Genomic DNA, 14,233 nt, shown 5'->3' with positions numbered 1-14,233 from the left:
ATTTTTTTTTTACCGTGCTTTTTTAAAAGGTCCCGAGTTAAGCTGATTGTCACTTTCTTAAGGGTTGCTTTGCCCCACTGCTAACAAGATTTGTTCCGGCGGCCCTTGGTGAGGTGGACGCTACCCCAGTGATGATGGGGCCAGCCAAAGGGGCCCCCTTTAGAGCTGTGGAACAGGAGTCGACACAGCGGCAGCAGCAACAGTGAGCAGGCTGTCAAACGACAGTGGGAGGCCTGGGGAGCTTTTGGGGGGGGATAAAGAGATCAACCGAAGGACTTTTATGCATGCATATAAGGTTACCCAATGGACACAAGACACGGGGCGGGGGGGGGGGGGCGGTAGGTAGGGGCCGGGGGAATGTCAAGGGGGGGAAAAAAGGAGACATATGTAATACTCTTTGTAATAATTTAAGAAATAAAAATTATTTAAAAAAAAAAAAGATTTGTTCTGGAGATGCAAAGGCAAATGCCTATCCTGTGTCAGCACTTTCAGCTTCAAATATATCATTTAACTGAACGTGAAAAAAGGTGCTGCTGAACATGTGCTAGTGCAGCAGACAAGTGAGCTTTTTTCCATGCCCCTTCTCCTTTCTGCCTCTCCCTTCTCAAAGTACTCCATGAAAGGTTGTATTTTGATAAAGCCTTTTAAAAAAAAGTATTGATGACAATAAAATAATAATGTGGGGGGTTCCGCCCAGTGCTTCAAGACAAGGAGCTCCCTCACTAGAGAGGGGCACTGCTTCCCTTGCCCACTTTGATAGCAACCTGGCTGCCTCCACTGTCAGAATTGCCACTTGTTGGTTTTGGGATTCCCTGAGATAGTTTCTAGCCATGGTATGTCGTTTACATGGAGAATCAGGTTAGCTTCCCAGGTTATCAACTGTTGTTTTTATTAGCATTCTTATAAAGTTGCACAGGTTTTAAATGGTCAGCCCTAACCCCATTTTTCCTAAAAACCCTATTATTTTTAGCATACTATTTTACAGAATGTGAGGTTTTTTTTTAGGAAGACATATATCACATTAAAGCTGAAATGTTTATGTCTAAGAACTTAATTTACTTCACTTATGTCTCCCATTCTCAGCAATGAAGAATTATGAACCATGACAACAAAGTAAGAAGTAATAGAGAAGACATGTTTTAGCAAGTTGTTAATATAACATCAGATGCAATAGAAATTTGAAATAATTTCTATCAATAAAGATACTATTCTTTTTTTGGGGTGGGGGGAGTTAATCCTCACTTGAGGATATTTTTCCATTGGTTTTTTATTTTTTATTTTTTTATTTTTAAAATATATTTTATTGATTTTTTTACAGAGAGGAAGGGAGAGGGAAAGAGAGTTAGAAACATCGATGAGAGAGAAGCATTGATCAGCCGCCTCCTGCACACCCCCTACTGGGGATGTGCCTGCAACCAAGGTACATGCCCTTGGCTGGAATCGAACCCGGGACCCTTCAGTCTGCAGGCCGACGCTCTATCCACTGAGCCAAACCAGTCAGGGCGTTTTTTTTTTTTTTTTTTAGAGAGTGGAAGGGAGGGCGAGAGACAGAGAGAGAGAGAAACATCAGTGTGAGAGAGATACATTGATTGGTTGCCTCCCACACATGTGTGACCAGGGCCTGGGATTGAGCCTGCAACTGAGGTACAATCCTTTACTGGAATTCGAACCCAGTATGCTTCTGTCCTAGGGCCAACACCCTATCCACTGAGCCAAACTGGCTAGGGCTAAAGATACTAATTTTTTTTTAATAATTAAAAAAAACTTTTAAAGTATTTTTACTGATTTCAGAGAGGAAAGGAAAGAGAGAAAGATAGAAACATTAATGATGAGAATCACTGATTGGCTGCCTCCTGCACACCCCCTACTGGGGATCAAGCCCGCAACTGGGGCATATGCCCTTGACCGGAATTGAACCCTTCAGTCCACAGGCAATGCTCTATCCACTGAGCCAAACCAGCTAGGACTAAAGATAATATTCTTGAAATACTACTCACAGAGCCTTATTTGTGATATTTTTCTCTAATAATTTGATGTTAAAGTATTTACTAAAGGGCCAACTACAGGAGATCTCATCACAAATGAAAGGACAAACAGGTGAAAACATTAGAAACCACAGTCCAAAAGGAAGACATCACAACAATACACTGGATTAAAACTGATTTCATACAAGAACTTTTTCCTCCAGTCACTAACAATATTCTCTATAATACCAAGTGGATTGTGAAAGATTCATAAATTAAAATTTAAAATCCTGTAAGAAAAGCCAAATGGCAATAAACTGTAGCTAATATGCACTCTGGTAAGATAAATGAAATTAAGTACCCTAATGAACAGATAAAGATGATTATTTTGCAAAATGTCAATTAAAAGTATTCAATAAAGGTGTCATCTGCTTGGCAGGTATCAAACATTTCCAAGTTTCTTACCTCTAGAAATACTTTCTAACATTTTATTCTTGTTGACGTAGACAGATCCTGTGGGGGATATTTTTTCTGGCAAATGTTGCCTTTCCTGTTCAGCTGTTATGACATATGGGCAGTTTTCTTTTTGCAAACTATCCATATCTAAATCAAGTCTCCGTTTAACTTTCTCAAAACTGTTATCCAAAAATTGTCCATTTCCACAGGACACTGTAGGGGTGTCCATCTGCTGTCTGGCATTCTGGTTTTGCATTAGTAAAGGAGATGGGTTTTTTACATCATAAGACTTATTCAGTTCCATTTGTAAACTGCAGCTTTTCTCTAACACACTGGCTGACTTGAGTCCACTCATGGTTCCAAAGTTTTGACTTGCTATACATGGACCAGTGGTATATGGTTCATGCAAACTTGGCATTGCAGTACTTGTACTGTCCATTTTGTGTGGAACTCTTCCATCAGATGTTAATTGACCTTCCACAATAGCAAGTCCATGAATAACTTTATTTTCTAATTGATTTCCTGAAGATTGACATACCTGATTTGAATTACTTAGAACCATTTCTTGTATAGCTTCAGATGTATTTTTGCTGACGTAAACCTTGCTTGAACAAACTCCTGTTAAATCAGTTGGTAACTTTGGCACCGTTTCAGGTACGCTTGTTTTTTCATCAGTATCTTGAACAACTAAGTCTACTGTCTGTTCTTTTCCTTTAGGACTTAACTCACAGGCATTTACTGGATTATTTATAAGTATATTATATGCTGATGATGGCCTAGAACGCCTTCGATGCATTTTAGGACTCAGGCTTGGCTCTGGGCTAGGTAATTTGGCATATGAACTAGTAAGACTTTTGATAACATTATTTTCAGTAACAAAAGTGGGAATGACTTTAAAATCAGAATCAGGATCTGAAACAGTGGGGTGGCCAGTTCCCACAGCTATGTCTGCTTTAGAAAAACTACCCGAAACTGCTGTGTTCATGCTGCTTGCTTGAGCGGAAGCACCTTGGAGAAGAACATTTGATTTATTAAGGCTTGGTTTATCAGGAATCACTGAACTACAGTGTTTGCCCATAAACTGGGTCTTCTCCTTTACACAGTCAGTTACTTTAACGGCATCATTTTCTTTGTCTGAATGACTCTCATTAACACTTCCCTTTGCACTATTTCTCAGACTGCGTCTAGATTGTTCTCTCTCTATATATTCCTTTGACTTTTTCATCAGCTTCTGGAGACTCATTAAGTAGGGATCCGGAGTAACTTCTTCCAAAAGTGATGGATCCTGTTCTTCATTTTTTGGGAGGAGACCACCAGAAATAAGAGTCTCTTGTGGGGTTGCTGAGGTCTTCAGAGAAGTTTCATTTTCTGTACGACCAATATTTGAACTACCACCTTGCTTCAGAAAATTAAATTTTTCAGAATCCCTAGCTAAGTCTATTCCATTAGATTTAAATTGGTCCTCATTATTCAATGGCAAAATTCCAGTTAACTTTTCAAACTTTGCTAAAGTAGAGTGTTCAGTAGAGCTTGGCAAGGTATTTGGAAAGGTAGCAGGAACATTCAAGTTTCTGACTTCTGAATTAGAGTAAACTGTTTCATCCTCCCACTGATCAAAATCACTGGCATTAGGTGCTTTTCTAACCTGAAAAATGAAATTTAAAAAGTAATAATTCCTCATTGCAAACAACACCTTTGATTTTATTGTTTTCTAAATAAAACTAAAATTTAAAATTCAGAGTTCTAATATTTGAAAACACAAATAAAGACTAAGATTACCTTTTTCTATGGTATCCTATACCACATGGAGCTCAAATTACTATAAATATAATCTAGTGGTCATTACTGCCTATTTATTAAGATTTTTTAAAAATTATCTATTCTGGTAAATTTATGAACATATGTGCATGTGTAAACACACACACACAGATATTCATATATCCATGTGCAATGTAATCTTGGAATAGAAGCATTTTCCTTAACTTTCTTCTGGTTATATGTTATTAATGTTACCAACTATTCCACCTATAAGAGCTATCATTTAAGGATAGCAATATATAAGACAAGTAGCAAGTCGTTAAATTTATTACACAAATGATTCCCTCCTTAACAAAGACTAACTTACCCTGGATAGTGACTAAGAAAAAACAATTCAGTAATAAGACACCTATCTCCCACATACTTACTCCAAATTTTAACTAAAATCCATCTATGTAATGAGATAAATTTGTAGTAAGTGATAGCTCAGCCATGTAGCTTAAATTACTTATAAACAAGAAAAAATTCAACTTCAAACCCAATTTATTAAAGAAAATTTCAATTTGATTAACTGATGATCATTTAAAACAGAAACCTGTTATTGAGTTTTAGAAGAAACAAAATAAGTAAAAAATTGATAAATTAAGATGAGAGCAATTATGTACACAAGAAATCCAACAGAAAAAAATAAAATTCCATTTTGTATTTAAATAATTCAACTTTGCAAAAAAATTAAAAGTGAACTAGGATGGTTTCTAAAGATTATACAAGCATATATTAAACTGGCAGAAATCATTATTATACTATGTGAATATAGACTCCAGAATCATGATTACGGAAAGATTTTCAGGTTGTTTTGCATGTGTTGTTCCCTAGGCCATATGGCACTCCTGTTTGACTGTACAAATCCCAAGACATACTAGTATAATGGTTTCCAGGTACTATGCAATAAACAGTACAACAAGGTGTACTCAGGACCAAAATAAAACAAAAGAACTACATATTCATGAAGTCTATGGACATATTCATAGGTTTAATGTTTTTCGTATACACCTAACATGAGCCTTTGGTTACATGATTTAAATAACAAAAAAAATTTATGATAGAATCATAAGTTTTAAAGATGAGACAGATCTTAGAAATCTATTTTTAATATATAAAATGTCTCTACCTGCATAATTCATTACAGTTCAACATTATACATGCTCTATTAAACATAGAAAGTTTTCAGACTCAACAATAATCTCTTTAGTAATATATATGATATATTCCCTCAATGGACCAAGAATGATAGACCATTTTTATTTCAATAATAAAAAATATCAAATTCAAAAACCCAACCTTATTGTGCTACACATTATATATTTTAAACTTAATATATGAAGTAATTATAATCTGCAAATTAAAATCTACTACCCACAGAGAAATGAAAGTAGCTAGCTGTTAATGGGAAATATTCTAAAAATTCATTGTACATTCTTGGAATAGAAGCAAACCACAAATCCTTAAGAATATGGGGGAAAAAAATGTAACCAGCAAAACAGTGCTATATATGGCAGAAATTATTTGTTTAATCAAATTCATTTATTTTCTTTTAGTATAAAATGATCCAGACCTTAAAACAAATTGTTTAAACAAATTTATATTAAACTAAATAAAAATAATTACAAAAAGTATGGATCAGTTGTTTGAATGGTTTTAATATGGACCTAAGATGCATCTAGGCAATTAATTCTATTTATCTAATCTAAATTGCATTTGTGTATCTAAGAGCAGAATTTTTACCCCCAAAATTGGGGGCAGTTATTTTAACGAAGAATGAGAATAAGATAATTGAGTCAATAGTTTGATTAATTCAGAGGTAAAGTACAATGGACCATTCTATCATTTTGTCACTGAGAATTCCATGTTTTTAGAGTCATAGGACACATACAAGAAGCAATTATATCCAATGTATGACTCCATTGTATTTGTACCCTCTGACTCAAGTACTGGTCATCACTAACAAGCAAGTGAATTTTCTTTGGAATAATTGAAATGGAATATCACAAATTATGAAACTTCTCAAACAGAACATAAAGTATATTGGTAATTAACTATTAAGTGCAAACATATATATGAAAAATTATCTTCAATTCTTAGCTCATGATTTCTTAATTATAACTGAATAGAGTTTAAATTACACACCTGAACATTTTCAAGAATCTCCTGGACACGAGTCAGTAAAGCTTTCTTCCTATTAACCTGCTTTCTTGCTTCTACATCAAGTGCTTTTTGCTTTTCTTGTTGCATTTCCTTTCTTTTCTCAACATTAAGCTACAAAACATAATAAATAAGGATTTCTCATAAACATACAAATAGCATAAAACCAGTAAGTTTTGAATCAGAGTGATTAAAACTATAGAGAAAGAAATCTGAAATGGTTCAGGGTAACTGACAGGGATCAGTGGTGATGAAAATGTTCTGTGTGGGTGTGAGTTATACAAGTGTACACCATATATTAATATCCATGGAACTTTAATACCTAAGATTTGTGCATTTTAATGTAGGTAAATTATTCTCAACTAAAAAAAAAGTTAAAAGGAAAAAACACACCTTCTCAAATACTCTAAAATGAGTTATAAAATCAGCCCTTTTGGCCACTGCTGATCTTTTCACTTGGCAATACCTTACTTCAATGGGTCAGTTAGATTCTAATATTCTAAAAAAAGTACATTTTAACTTTTTTCTACCTCAAGAAAATATCCAAAGGGTTAATGATAAAGAAATAGATGATATTTTATTTGCCTACAAAATCAGTACGCAGATTTGGTTCTACTTCATTGTAACCTCCACTAAAAATATAATGTACCTAAAAAACTGAAGGCTTCTATGCATTATATCTTTTTACAGTGGGTTTAAATCTTAATTATTAAGTTCTGGGAAATTTAGTCACTGTGTTAAGGAGTTAAGACTTATTTTAGACTTATGCAAATGAAAAACATGTTATAAAAATTTTTCCAAAGTTGCAATATTCATCCATCAAATCTATAATAACAAAAGGGAAATATGCTAATTAGACCAGATGTCTTCCCGGTGTCATTCTGGATGTCCTTCCTGATGAAGCCGGGGCCGGAGGGAAGCCAGCTGGGTCCCAGGTGCCTGCCAGTGGCGGCCGAAGGAGGGTAGCTAGTGCTGGCAGTGGGGGAAAGGAAGGCCTACTCTTGCATGAATTATCGTGCATAGGGCCTCTAGTATAACATAAAAACATGGATTAAAAACAAAAACATGGATTAATGTCCATAAATATCAGATTTTGCTTATAAATAAGTAGCTGATGGAGTCATAGATCCTAAGCTGTTAAGGTGTAGACATTTTGGTCCATATTAAACTGATCAAGCAATATGTCATCAAGTAGCTGATAAAAATGTTATAAAATTTTTCTTATTTGCATGGTATCAAAGAATCATTCCACCCTTGCTAATAAAATCATTCCATTTACTTGCTAATAAAAAAGGGGAAAGAAGATACCTTTAAAGAATCATCTGATAGGCACCACTATAAAAACAAGTATTCAAACTGAACATCAAACTAGAGGAACTAGATATTTTGTAACTTCTGATTTAATTTACTATGAAATACGTGGCATCATCTCCAAACAATTCTTACCCAAAACGTTTAACCTACTCTAATCAAACTTTTAGACTTAATTTCCAGTTTATAGGAACTATAGTGACTAGAGGGCAAGTTAAACATCACCATGAAGGAAACAACTAGACAAATCCAAAATGTAAGGTACTCTACAAGATAACTGCTTTGGTCTCTTTAAAAATTCACTATTAATTTTTTTTTAAGAGGTAGAGGAACTGTTCCAGATCAAAAGAGATTAAAAATTGTAACAAGCAAATGTTATTTGTGAATTTTGACTGGATTCAGATTTTTAAAAGTTATAAAAGACATTTTGAGCGCAAATTGGGAAATCTGAATACGAAAAGAATATTAGATGCTTTTAAAATTATTATTGTCTTAAGGTATGATAATGGTATTGGGATTTTATATAAGAGAATATCCTTATTCTTAGAATATATATACTAAAATACCAGTTGGGACAAAAGTAGGTTTACAATTATGAGTACGTGAAACAGAGTTTATTCCTTTTGTTATTTATTAATTATATTATTTTCCATACAAACAACTGTAAACCTACTTTTGCCCCACTCTGTATTTAGGGGAGAAGTGTTATATATCTGCAATTTTCAAATGGTTCAGCAATAAGACAAAAAGAGTAGGTAAATATAAACACACACATACATATATAAGATCATACACACAATAAAGCAAAGATGGCAAAAATGTTAAAAAACTGTTGAATCTAGTGATATATGGGTAGTCATTGTATTACCCTTTCAACTTTTCTGTATGTTTGAAAATTTCATTACAAAAAGTTGGCAGAAAATACTGATCTTTTAACTACTGTTATACACACACAAAAATTTGAACTCTTTCAATCATATTAATTTTAACATAAAATCACATACATTTAAAGGGTTTATGATGAAAAATGTGTCTTCCCTCTCATCTTATATTTCCTTACCCCTCTCCAGAGAAAGAATACAATAGCCTTATTTAAAAATCCAAACAGTTAACATATATTAAGTTCCTTCTATGATCTAAATACTGTTCTGAGCATTTTAAATGTATTAGTTCATTTAATCCTCAAAACAGCCCTATGAGGTAGGCATTATTTTTATCCTAATTTAACAAATAAAGAAAATGGACCTGCAAGTTCACAAAGCAGGTAAGTGGCAGAGCAATGATTTGAACCCAGGCCAGAAGGCACCACAGGTGGACTTTAAACCACTATTCCACACTGTCTCCAAGAGCAGGCTGTGTGCAATGATTTACGGTAGCTCATGGAGATCCTTCCATGTCCACACATTTAGGTCTACTGTACTCATTTTAATGGCATGTATGAGATTCTATAAGATGAATCATAGTTAAACTAGTCCACTACTGATGGACAGGTTGTTCATCAGTCTTTTGCTATTTTAAAGAATGCTACCATAACCTTATGAATTGGCTCGGTGAATAGAGCGTCGGCCTGCGGACTGAAAGGTCCCTGGTTCGATTCCGGTCAAGGGCATGTACCTTGGTTGCGGCCACATCCCCAGGAGGGGGTGTGCAGGAGGCAGCTGATCAATGCTTCTCTCTCATCGATGTTTCTAACTCTCTATCTCTCTCCCTTCCTCTCTGTAAAAAATCAATAAAATATATTAAAAAAATTAAAAAAATAAAGAATGCTACCATAACCTTATGAATATTTCTTTGGACAGTTAGATGAGAACATAATTGTAAGATATTCCCAAAATGGAATTGCTGAGTCAAAGGTTATGTACACTTTTAAATTCTGATAAACACTACCAAATTGCTCACCAAAAAATAAAATCAACTGATTCTCTCAGCAAAAGTGCTCTTTCACCACAACCTAAGGAACATTAGGTCCTAATCAGATCTTTGCCAATATAATAGGCAAAAAAAACCCTAATTCATTTGTATTTCTTTAGTTATAAATAAATTAGGCATCTTTTTGATGTTTATAAACCTTTCTTTTATTTTTCCTGTGAAGTGCCTAAATGGTTCATTATAGAAAAAAGGTTATTTAAAATCAAAGAATGTTTACCAGTGGAGAAAGCACAGCCACTCCATGGAAGCGAATAAGTGAAATGCTTTCAGACTGAACAGGTAGAAAGCTCTCTGTGGATAGTGATGCCTTTTGGATTCTGGCAAGACTTTTCTCACAGAACTTCTCATATTCCTCCATCTTCCCACAACCACACTGCAAAAAGAGAAAAATGTCATTTTTAATGTGCTGAGAAAAATAGATCTTAATTATTTGGCAAATTTTTTGGAGCACTAAAATATTAATTTTTCACTGATCAGGAGCGAATTCTTAAGTATAGGTAAGGGGCTCAAGATCCTACCCAGTTAAGGCTTACATTACGTAGTAAATATTTCTGAACATTTGCATGCAAATCAATCTTTAAATGTGATTAGTTTAGAGAAGTATTAAGAACTTAGCAGTGAAACCTACTTGAAGGACACAAAGTTCTCTACCACTTTACTAACTTTAGATTATAAAATAGAATATATTTTCTTTAGCAGGACTTAGCTACACAGCACAAGAAAAACTAAAGTATACATTTAAATTTAAAAAGTTACCTCTTTAAAAAAAAAAAAAAAGTTACCTCTTTTAAAAACTCTTTTTTTATCATGGAGTTCAAAGTCTATTACTTGCATATTTTAAAAATATATTATGACTCCATCATTACTAGCCAAGCCAGTCAGCAATAGAAAACAGAAAACCTATTGACTCTCGTAATAATTCTATTTTATTATTGAAAATTGGAACCATTGCCAAACTACTTAAAATAATCAGCCCAGTAACTTCACAATTTCTGGAAATTGTTATGGTGGCCATGAAAATACAAGGTAACCAGGAAGGATTAGCCACCATATTCATTCATCAAGCAAGCGTTAAATATTTGATTGCCTGTTTCCATAGCATTATGTCCAACATTGTTTCCTTTAAATAAACAAGGACAAATGAAAAAAGAGACATCATGAGGCTCATAACCGACAAGGGAATGAACTATGAAAACAGAAAAACTAATACAATAATGTTCCTTTAAGTGTTCATTTTAAAGAAATTAATTAATTAACAAAAAAAGAAAGAGGGTAAGGAAATTTAATTCATGATGTAGGATATACAAAGATGAAATAAGATAAAATATGATACTGTCCTAAGTCTCAAGGTACTTAAAAATTCAGTACACTAAAGTGTCAGGGACAAAATATAGCACAATTAGAAATGAAGAAAAGGCATATTCAAAATTAGGATTAGATGATAAAAAATAAGATATGTTGCTACTTTTGACTAACTGGTAGTCTTAATAACTTCTTCCTATAATCCCATCAATTCTACTTGTTTCTATATTCAACTTATGCAAAGTGAGAGTTTAACTTCAGAGAAATGGTTCTCTTGAGTTGAATGAGGTTATTTTTCAAACTTATATTCATAAAACAAGCAAAAGTAAAAAACAAAACCAACACCTTACTGCATGATAACCATAATAATACCTCAATTTTTAGTCTAAATTTCAACCCATATTATGATATCTTAACAACCAAATATGCAGAAGCTAAGATGTAAGAGAAATTCAAATAACCCCACTTCTACTAAAATACTTCAAAGTATGTAATGCATCCAGCATTACAGGGAACATAAATAGATTACTTATATAATCAATGTAACATATTTCCTATGAATACACACGCAAAGCATGAAATTCCATTTTAAAGGTCTGGGAAATTTAAGGAAATAAAATGGTTTTATGGCAATAGTTTTATTTTTCTTTCAACAACGTCATATAGATATGCCTCACTGTTTCAGAAAATTAAATCCATATCCCTTAAACAGTACATGCATGTCATACAGATTGCAGATGTACAGTAATTTATTATTATAACAGTGTAACTTATGGCATATGATAATGCATAAAATATCCTAATACAAGTGCTAATACGATTATGGAAATCACCAAATGATCCCAGAAGAACCTGACTGGATCCTTCTTATCCTTCAGTCTCGGCTTGTAGGTCTCCACCTTTGAAAGGCTGTCCCTTTAAATTAGTCCAGTGTCCGTCACTGCCACATTGCACTGCTGCTTTCCAATTTTCATGGCACTTACCACTATCTGAAATTATCTTGTTTATTTCCTTGGCTTTTGTCTGTCTTCCTCCACCAAATCGTAAGCTCCATAAGCACAGGTACTTTCCGAGTCTTGCTCACGGCTGAATCCCCATGACACAGAACAGTGTAGGCAACACAGTAGCACTTGATAAAAAAGTATTGAATAAATAAATATTAGGGTAATAAGCTCAAACAATAATGTAAACCAGAAAAAAAGCTAGTAAGGCAGAATGGACTTTGGAGAACGGTAGTTTCACGGATGACTGTATTTTCAAAGAACCTGGAACCTCTAAATTGCAAAGGCAACCCATTCAAAAAGTGAGCATCCGTATCCTATGTGATTAAGCAAGAGGGCACTTCCTCTCTCACAACACAATTATCTGTCAGCAGGGTTTTATTTTAAGGGAGCCTTGACTACAAGGCCACTCCAGCCACACATCTTCCGCCCCACACTTGGCCATCAGGCATTACTGGCCCACTGGAGCTAGTGATCTGCCAGCTGCCTCAAGTTCAGACATGCCTCATCTTCTGCATTTATACCAGGACCCTTCTCCAAGTAAGCCTCTGCGAACCCCAGACGCATGGCCAGGCTAGCTGCTCCTCACCAGTGCTCTGCCAGAAACGTCAGATCTGGCTTTGCTTTCAGATTCTAATCTAGCTGGTTGGTTGCCCGCCAACCCTCCCAAGACATACACTTCTTCTTCTTCTTCTTCTTTTAAAAAAAAAAAAAATTTTATTGATTTTTTTACAGAGAGGAAGGGAGAGGAATAGAGTTAGAAACATCGATGAGAGAGAAGCATTGATCAGCTGCCTCCTGCACACCCCCTCCTGGGGATGTGCCCGCAACCCAGGTACATGCCCTTGACCGGAATCGAACCTGGGACCCTTCAGTCTGCAGGCCGACGCTCTATCCACTGAGCCAAACCGGTTAGACCCAACCTGTGGGTCGCGAACAATGAAAATACATCCTGCATATCAGATATTTACATTACGACTCTTAACAGTAGCAACATTACAGTTATGAAGTAGCAACGAAAATAATTTTATGGTTGGGGGTCACCACAACATAAGGAACTGTATTTAAAGGGTCGCGGCATTAGGAAGGTTGAGAACCACTGGGTTAGGGCGACATACACTTCTTATGGCGGCATTGACGGGGAAGGTTTCTTAGGCTCATACTAGCTGTGAGCTCTTGGCAATTCACTCACCATCGCCAGGACTCAGAATCATCTGTAAAACAGGGATAACCCCATCGGTCTCCAAGGGATGCTGCGAGGGTAACTGGTGGTACTAGTCTCCTGCGGGACGTGCAGGAAGCATCAATACGTGGGGGCTGCTTTTATTATGCAGATGACGATCTGAGGATGATGATGTTTATCGCTGCCCTATGAACTGGAGGGCAGTGACAGTGCCTGGCTCCTAAGACTCAAAGGAACTTAGAAACGTGGAGAGCCGGACAACGGCTTCCGCTTTTGGCTGTTTCCAGACCCTTCCCCCATTAAATCGATCTGTAGCACCTGCCATTTGCCTAAATTCGGGATAGGGAGCTGGGATCAAAACCAGATAGAAGCAAAGAGCGGGATCCACCTGACAGCACCAGGGGCAATCAGGACACTTTGCTTTATTACCCTCCTGCCCCAGAGGGTCCTAGGGCGCCTGGTCGTGGTAACCGCGTTCAGACGTGGCCAGTGCACACCCCGGGGACTCCTCCCTCGCCAGCACCGCAGGGAGAAGAAAAAAGGCCCATTTCTGTCCATACGAGGTGGTTCTCCGGCTCGAGCCGGAGTTTATGAACCCGGACCCTCTGCTCTCACCCCAGCGCCCCACGCCCTTCTCCCTGCGATGCGACTCCATCCCGAGGGCCCGCGAGGCAGCGCCAGCATCCGAGCATCACCTGCGCGCCCCATGCCGCCGGCGCCCGGGCACCGCCTCCCCACACCCGCGCCTTTCCAGGGGCTCGAGGCCCGGGAGCCCGGCGCTGGCGCTCGGTTCCGTACAGAGCCCGCCCTCAGCTCCTGAGGCGCCAATGCCGCCTCTCCGGTGGCCCCGCCGCAGGGATCCTCGGAGTCAAGCCCCCTCAGCACGTGCACACCCGATCTCCCACGGCCCGGTCACCTTTCGTTCCCTCACCACGGGCCTTGTCAGGAAGCAAACGATTCAACTGGTACTGAAAGAGAGCAGCTCGGTCCACCGCCGCCTTCTCCTCCTCCTCCCGGCCATATTATCGGTCTCAGGCGGCAGCGCGGGCTCCAGGCAACGGCCGCCGCCGCCCGGACTCCACCTCTCAGGGCCGGCACTTCCGGTAGTTGCTTCCCGGGCCGTTGAA

At 37.1% G+C, this 14,233-nt stretch overlaps 1 protein-coding gene across 1 annotated transcript in view; it reads right to left on the bottom strand.

Annotated features, from left to right (window-relative positions):
• The window catches only part of CCP110 (centriolar coiled-coil protein 110), a 26,109-nt gene extending 11,876 nt beyond the window's left edge, over positions 1-14,233 (bottom strand). The window contains exons 1-6 of the mRNA XM_023753406.1: positions 14,038-14,233; positions 11,906-12,051; positions 9,838-9,993; positions 6,366-6,494; positions 2,430-4,065; positions 125-165 (exon numbers count right to left, since the gene is read on the bottom strand). Coding sequence (XP_023609174.1) covers positions 125-165; positions 2,430-4,065; positions 6,366-6,494; positions 9,838-9,978 — 1,947 coding nt within the window. The 5' untranslated portion in view covers positions 9,979-9,993; positions 11,906-12,051; positions 14,038-14,233. The remainder of the gene's footprint in view (positions 1-124; positions 166-2,429; positions 4,066-6,365; positions 6,495-9,837; positions 9,994-11,905; positions 12,052-14,037) is intronic.

Source organism: Myotis lucifugus, unplaced genomic scaffold (genome assembly GCF_000147115.1).
Source record: "Myotis lucifugus unplaced genomic scaffold, Myoluc2.0 scaffold_45, whole genome shotgun sequence".
NCBI lineage: Eukaryota > Metazoa > Chordata > Mammalia > Chiroptera > Vespertilionidae > Myotis > Myotis lucifugus.
Note: the sequence above shows the minus strand (reverse complement) of the source record. Positions and strands in the feature narration are given on the sequence as shown.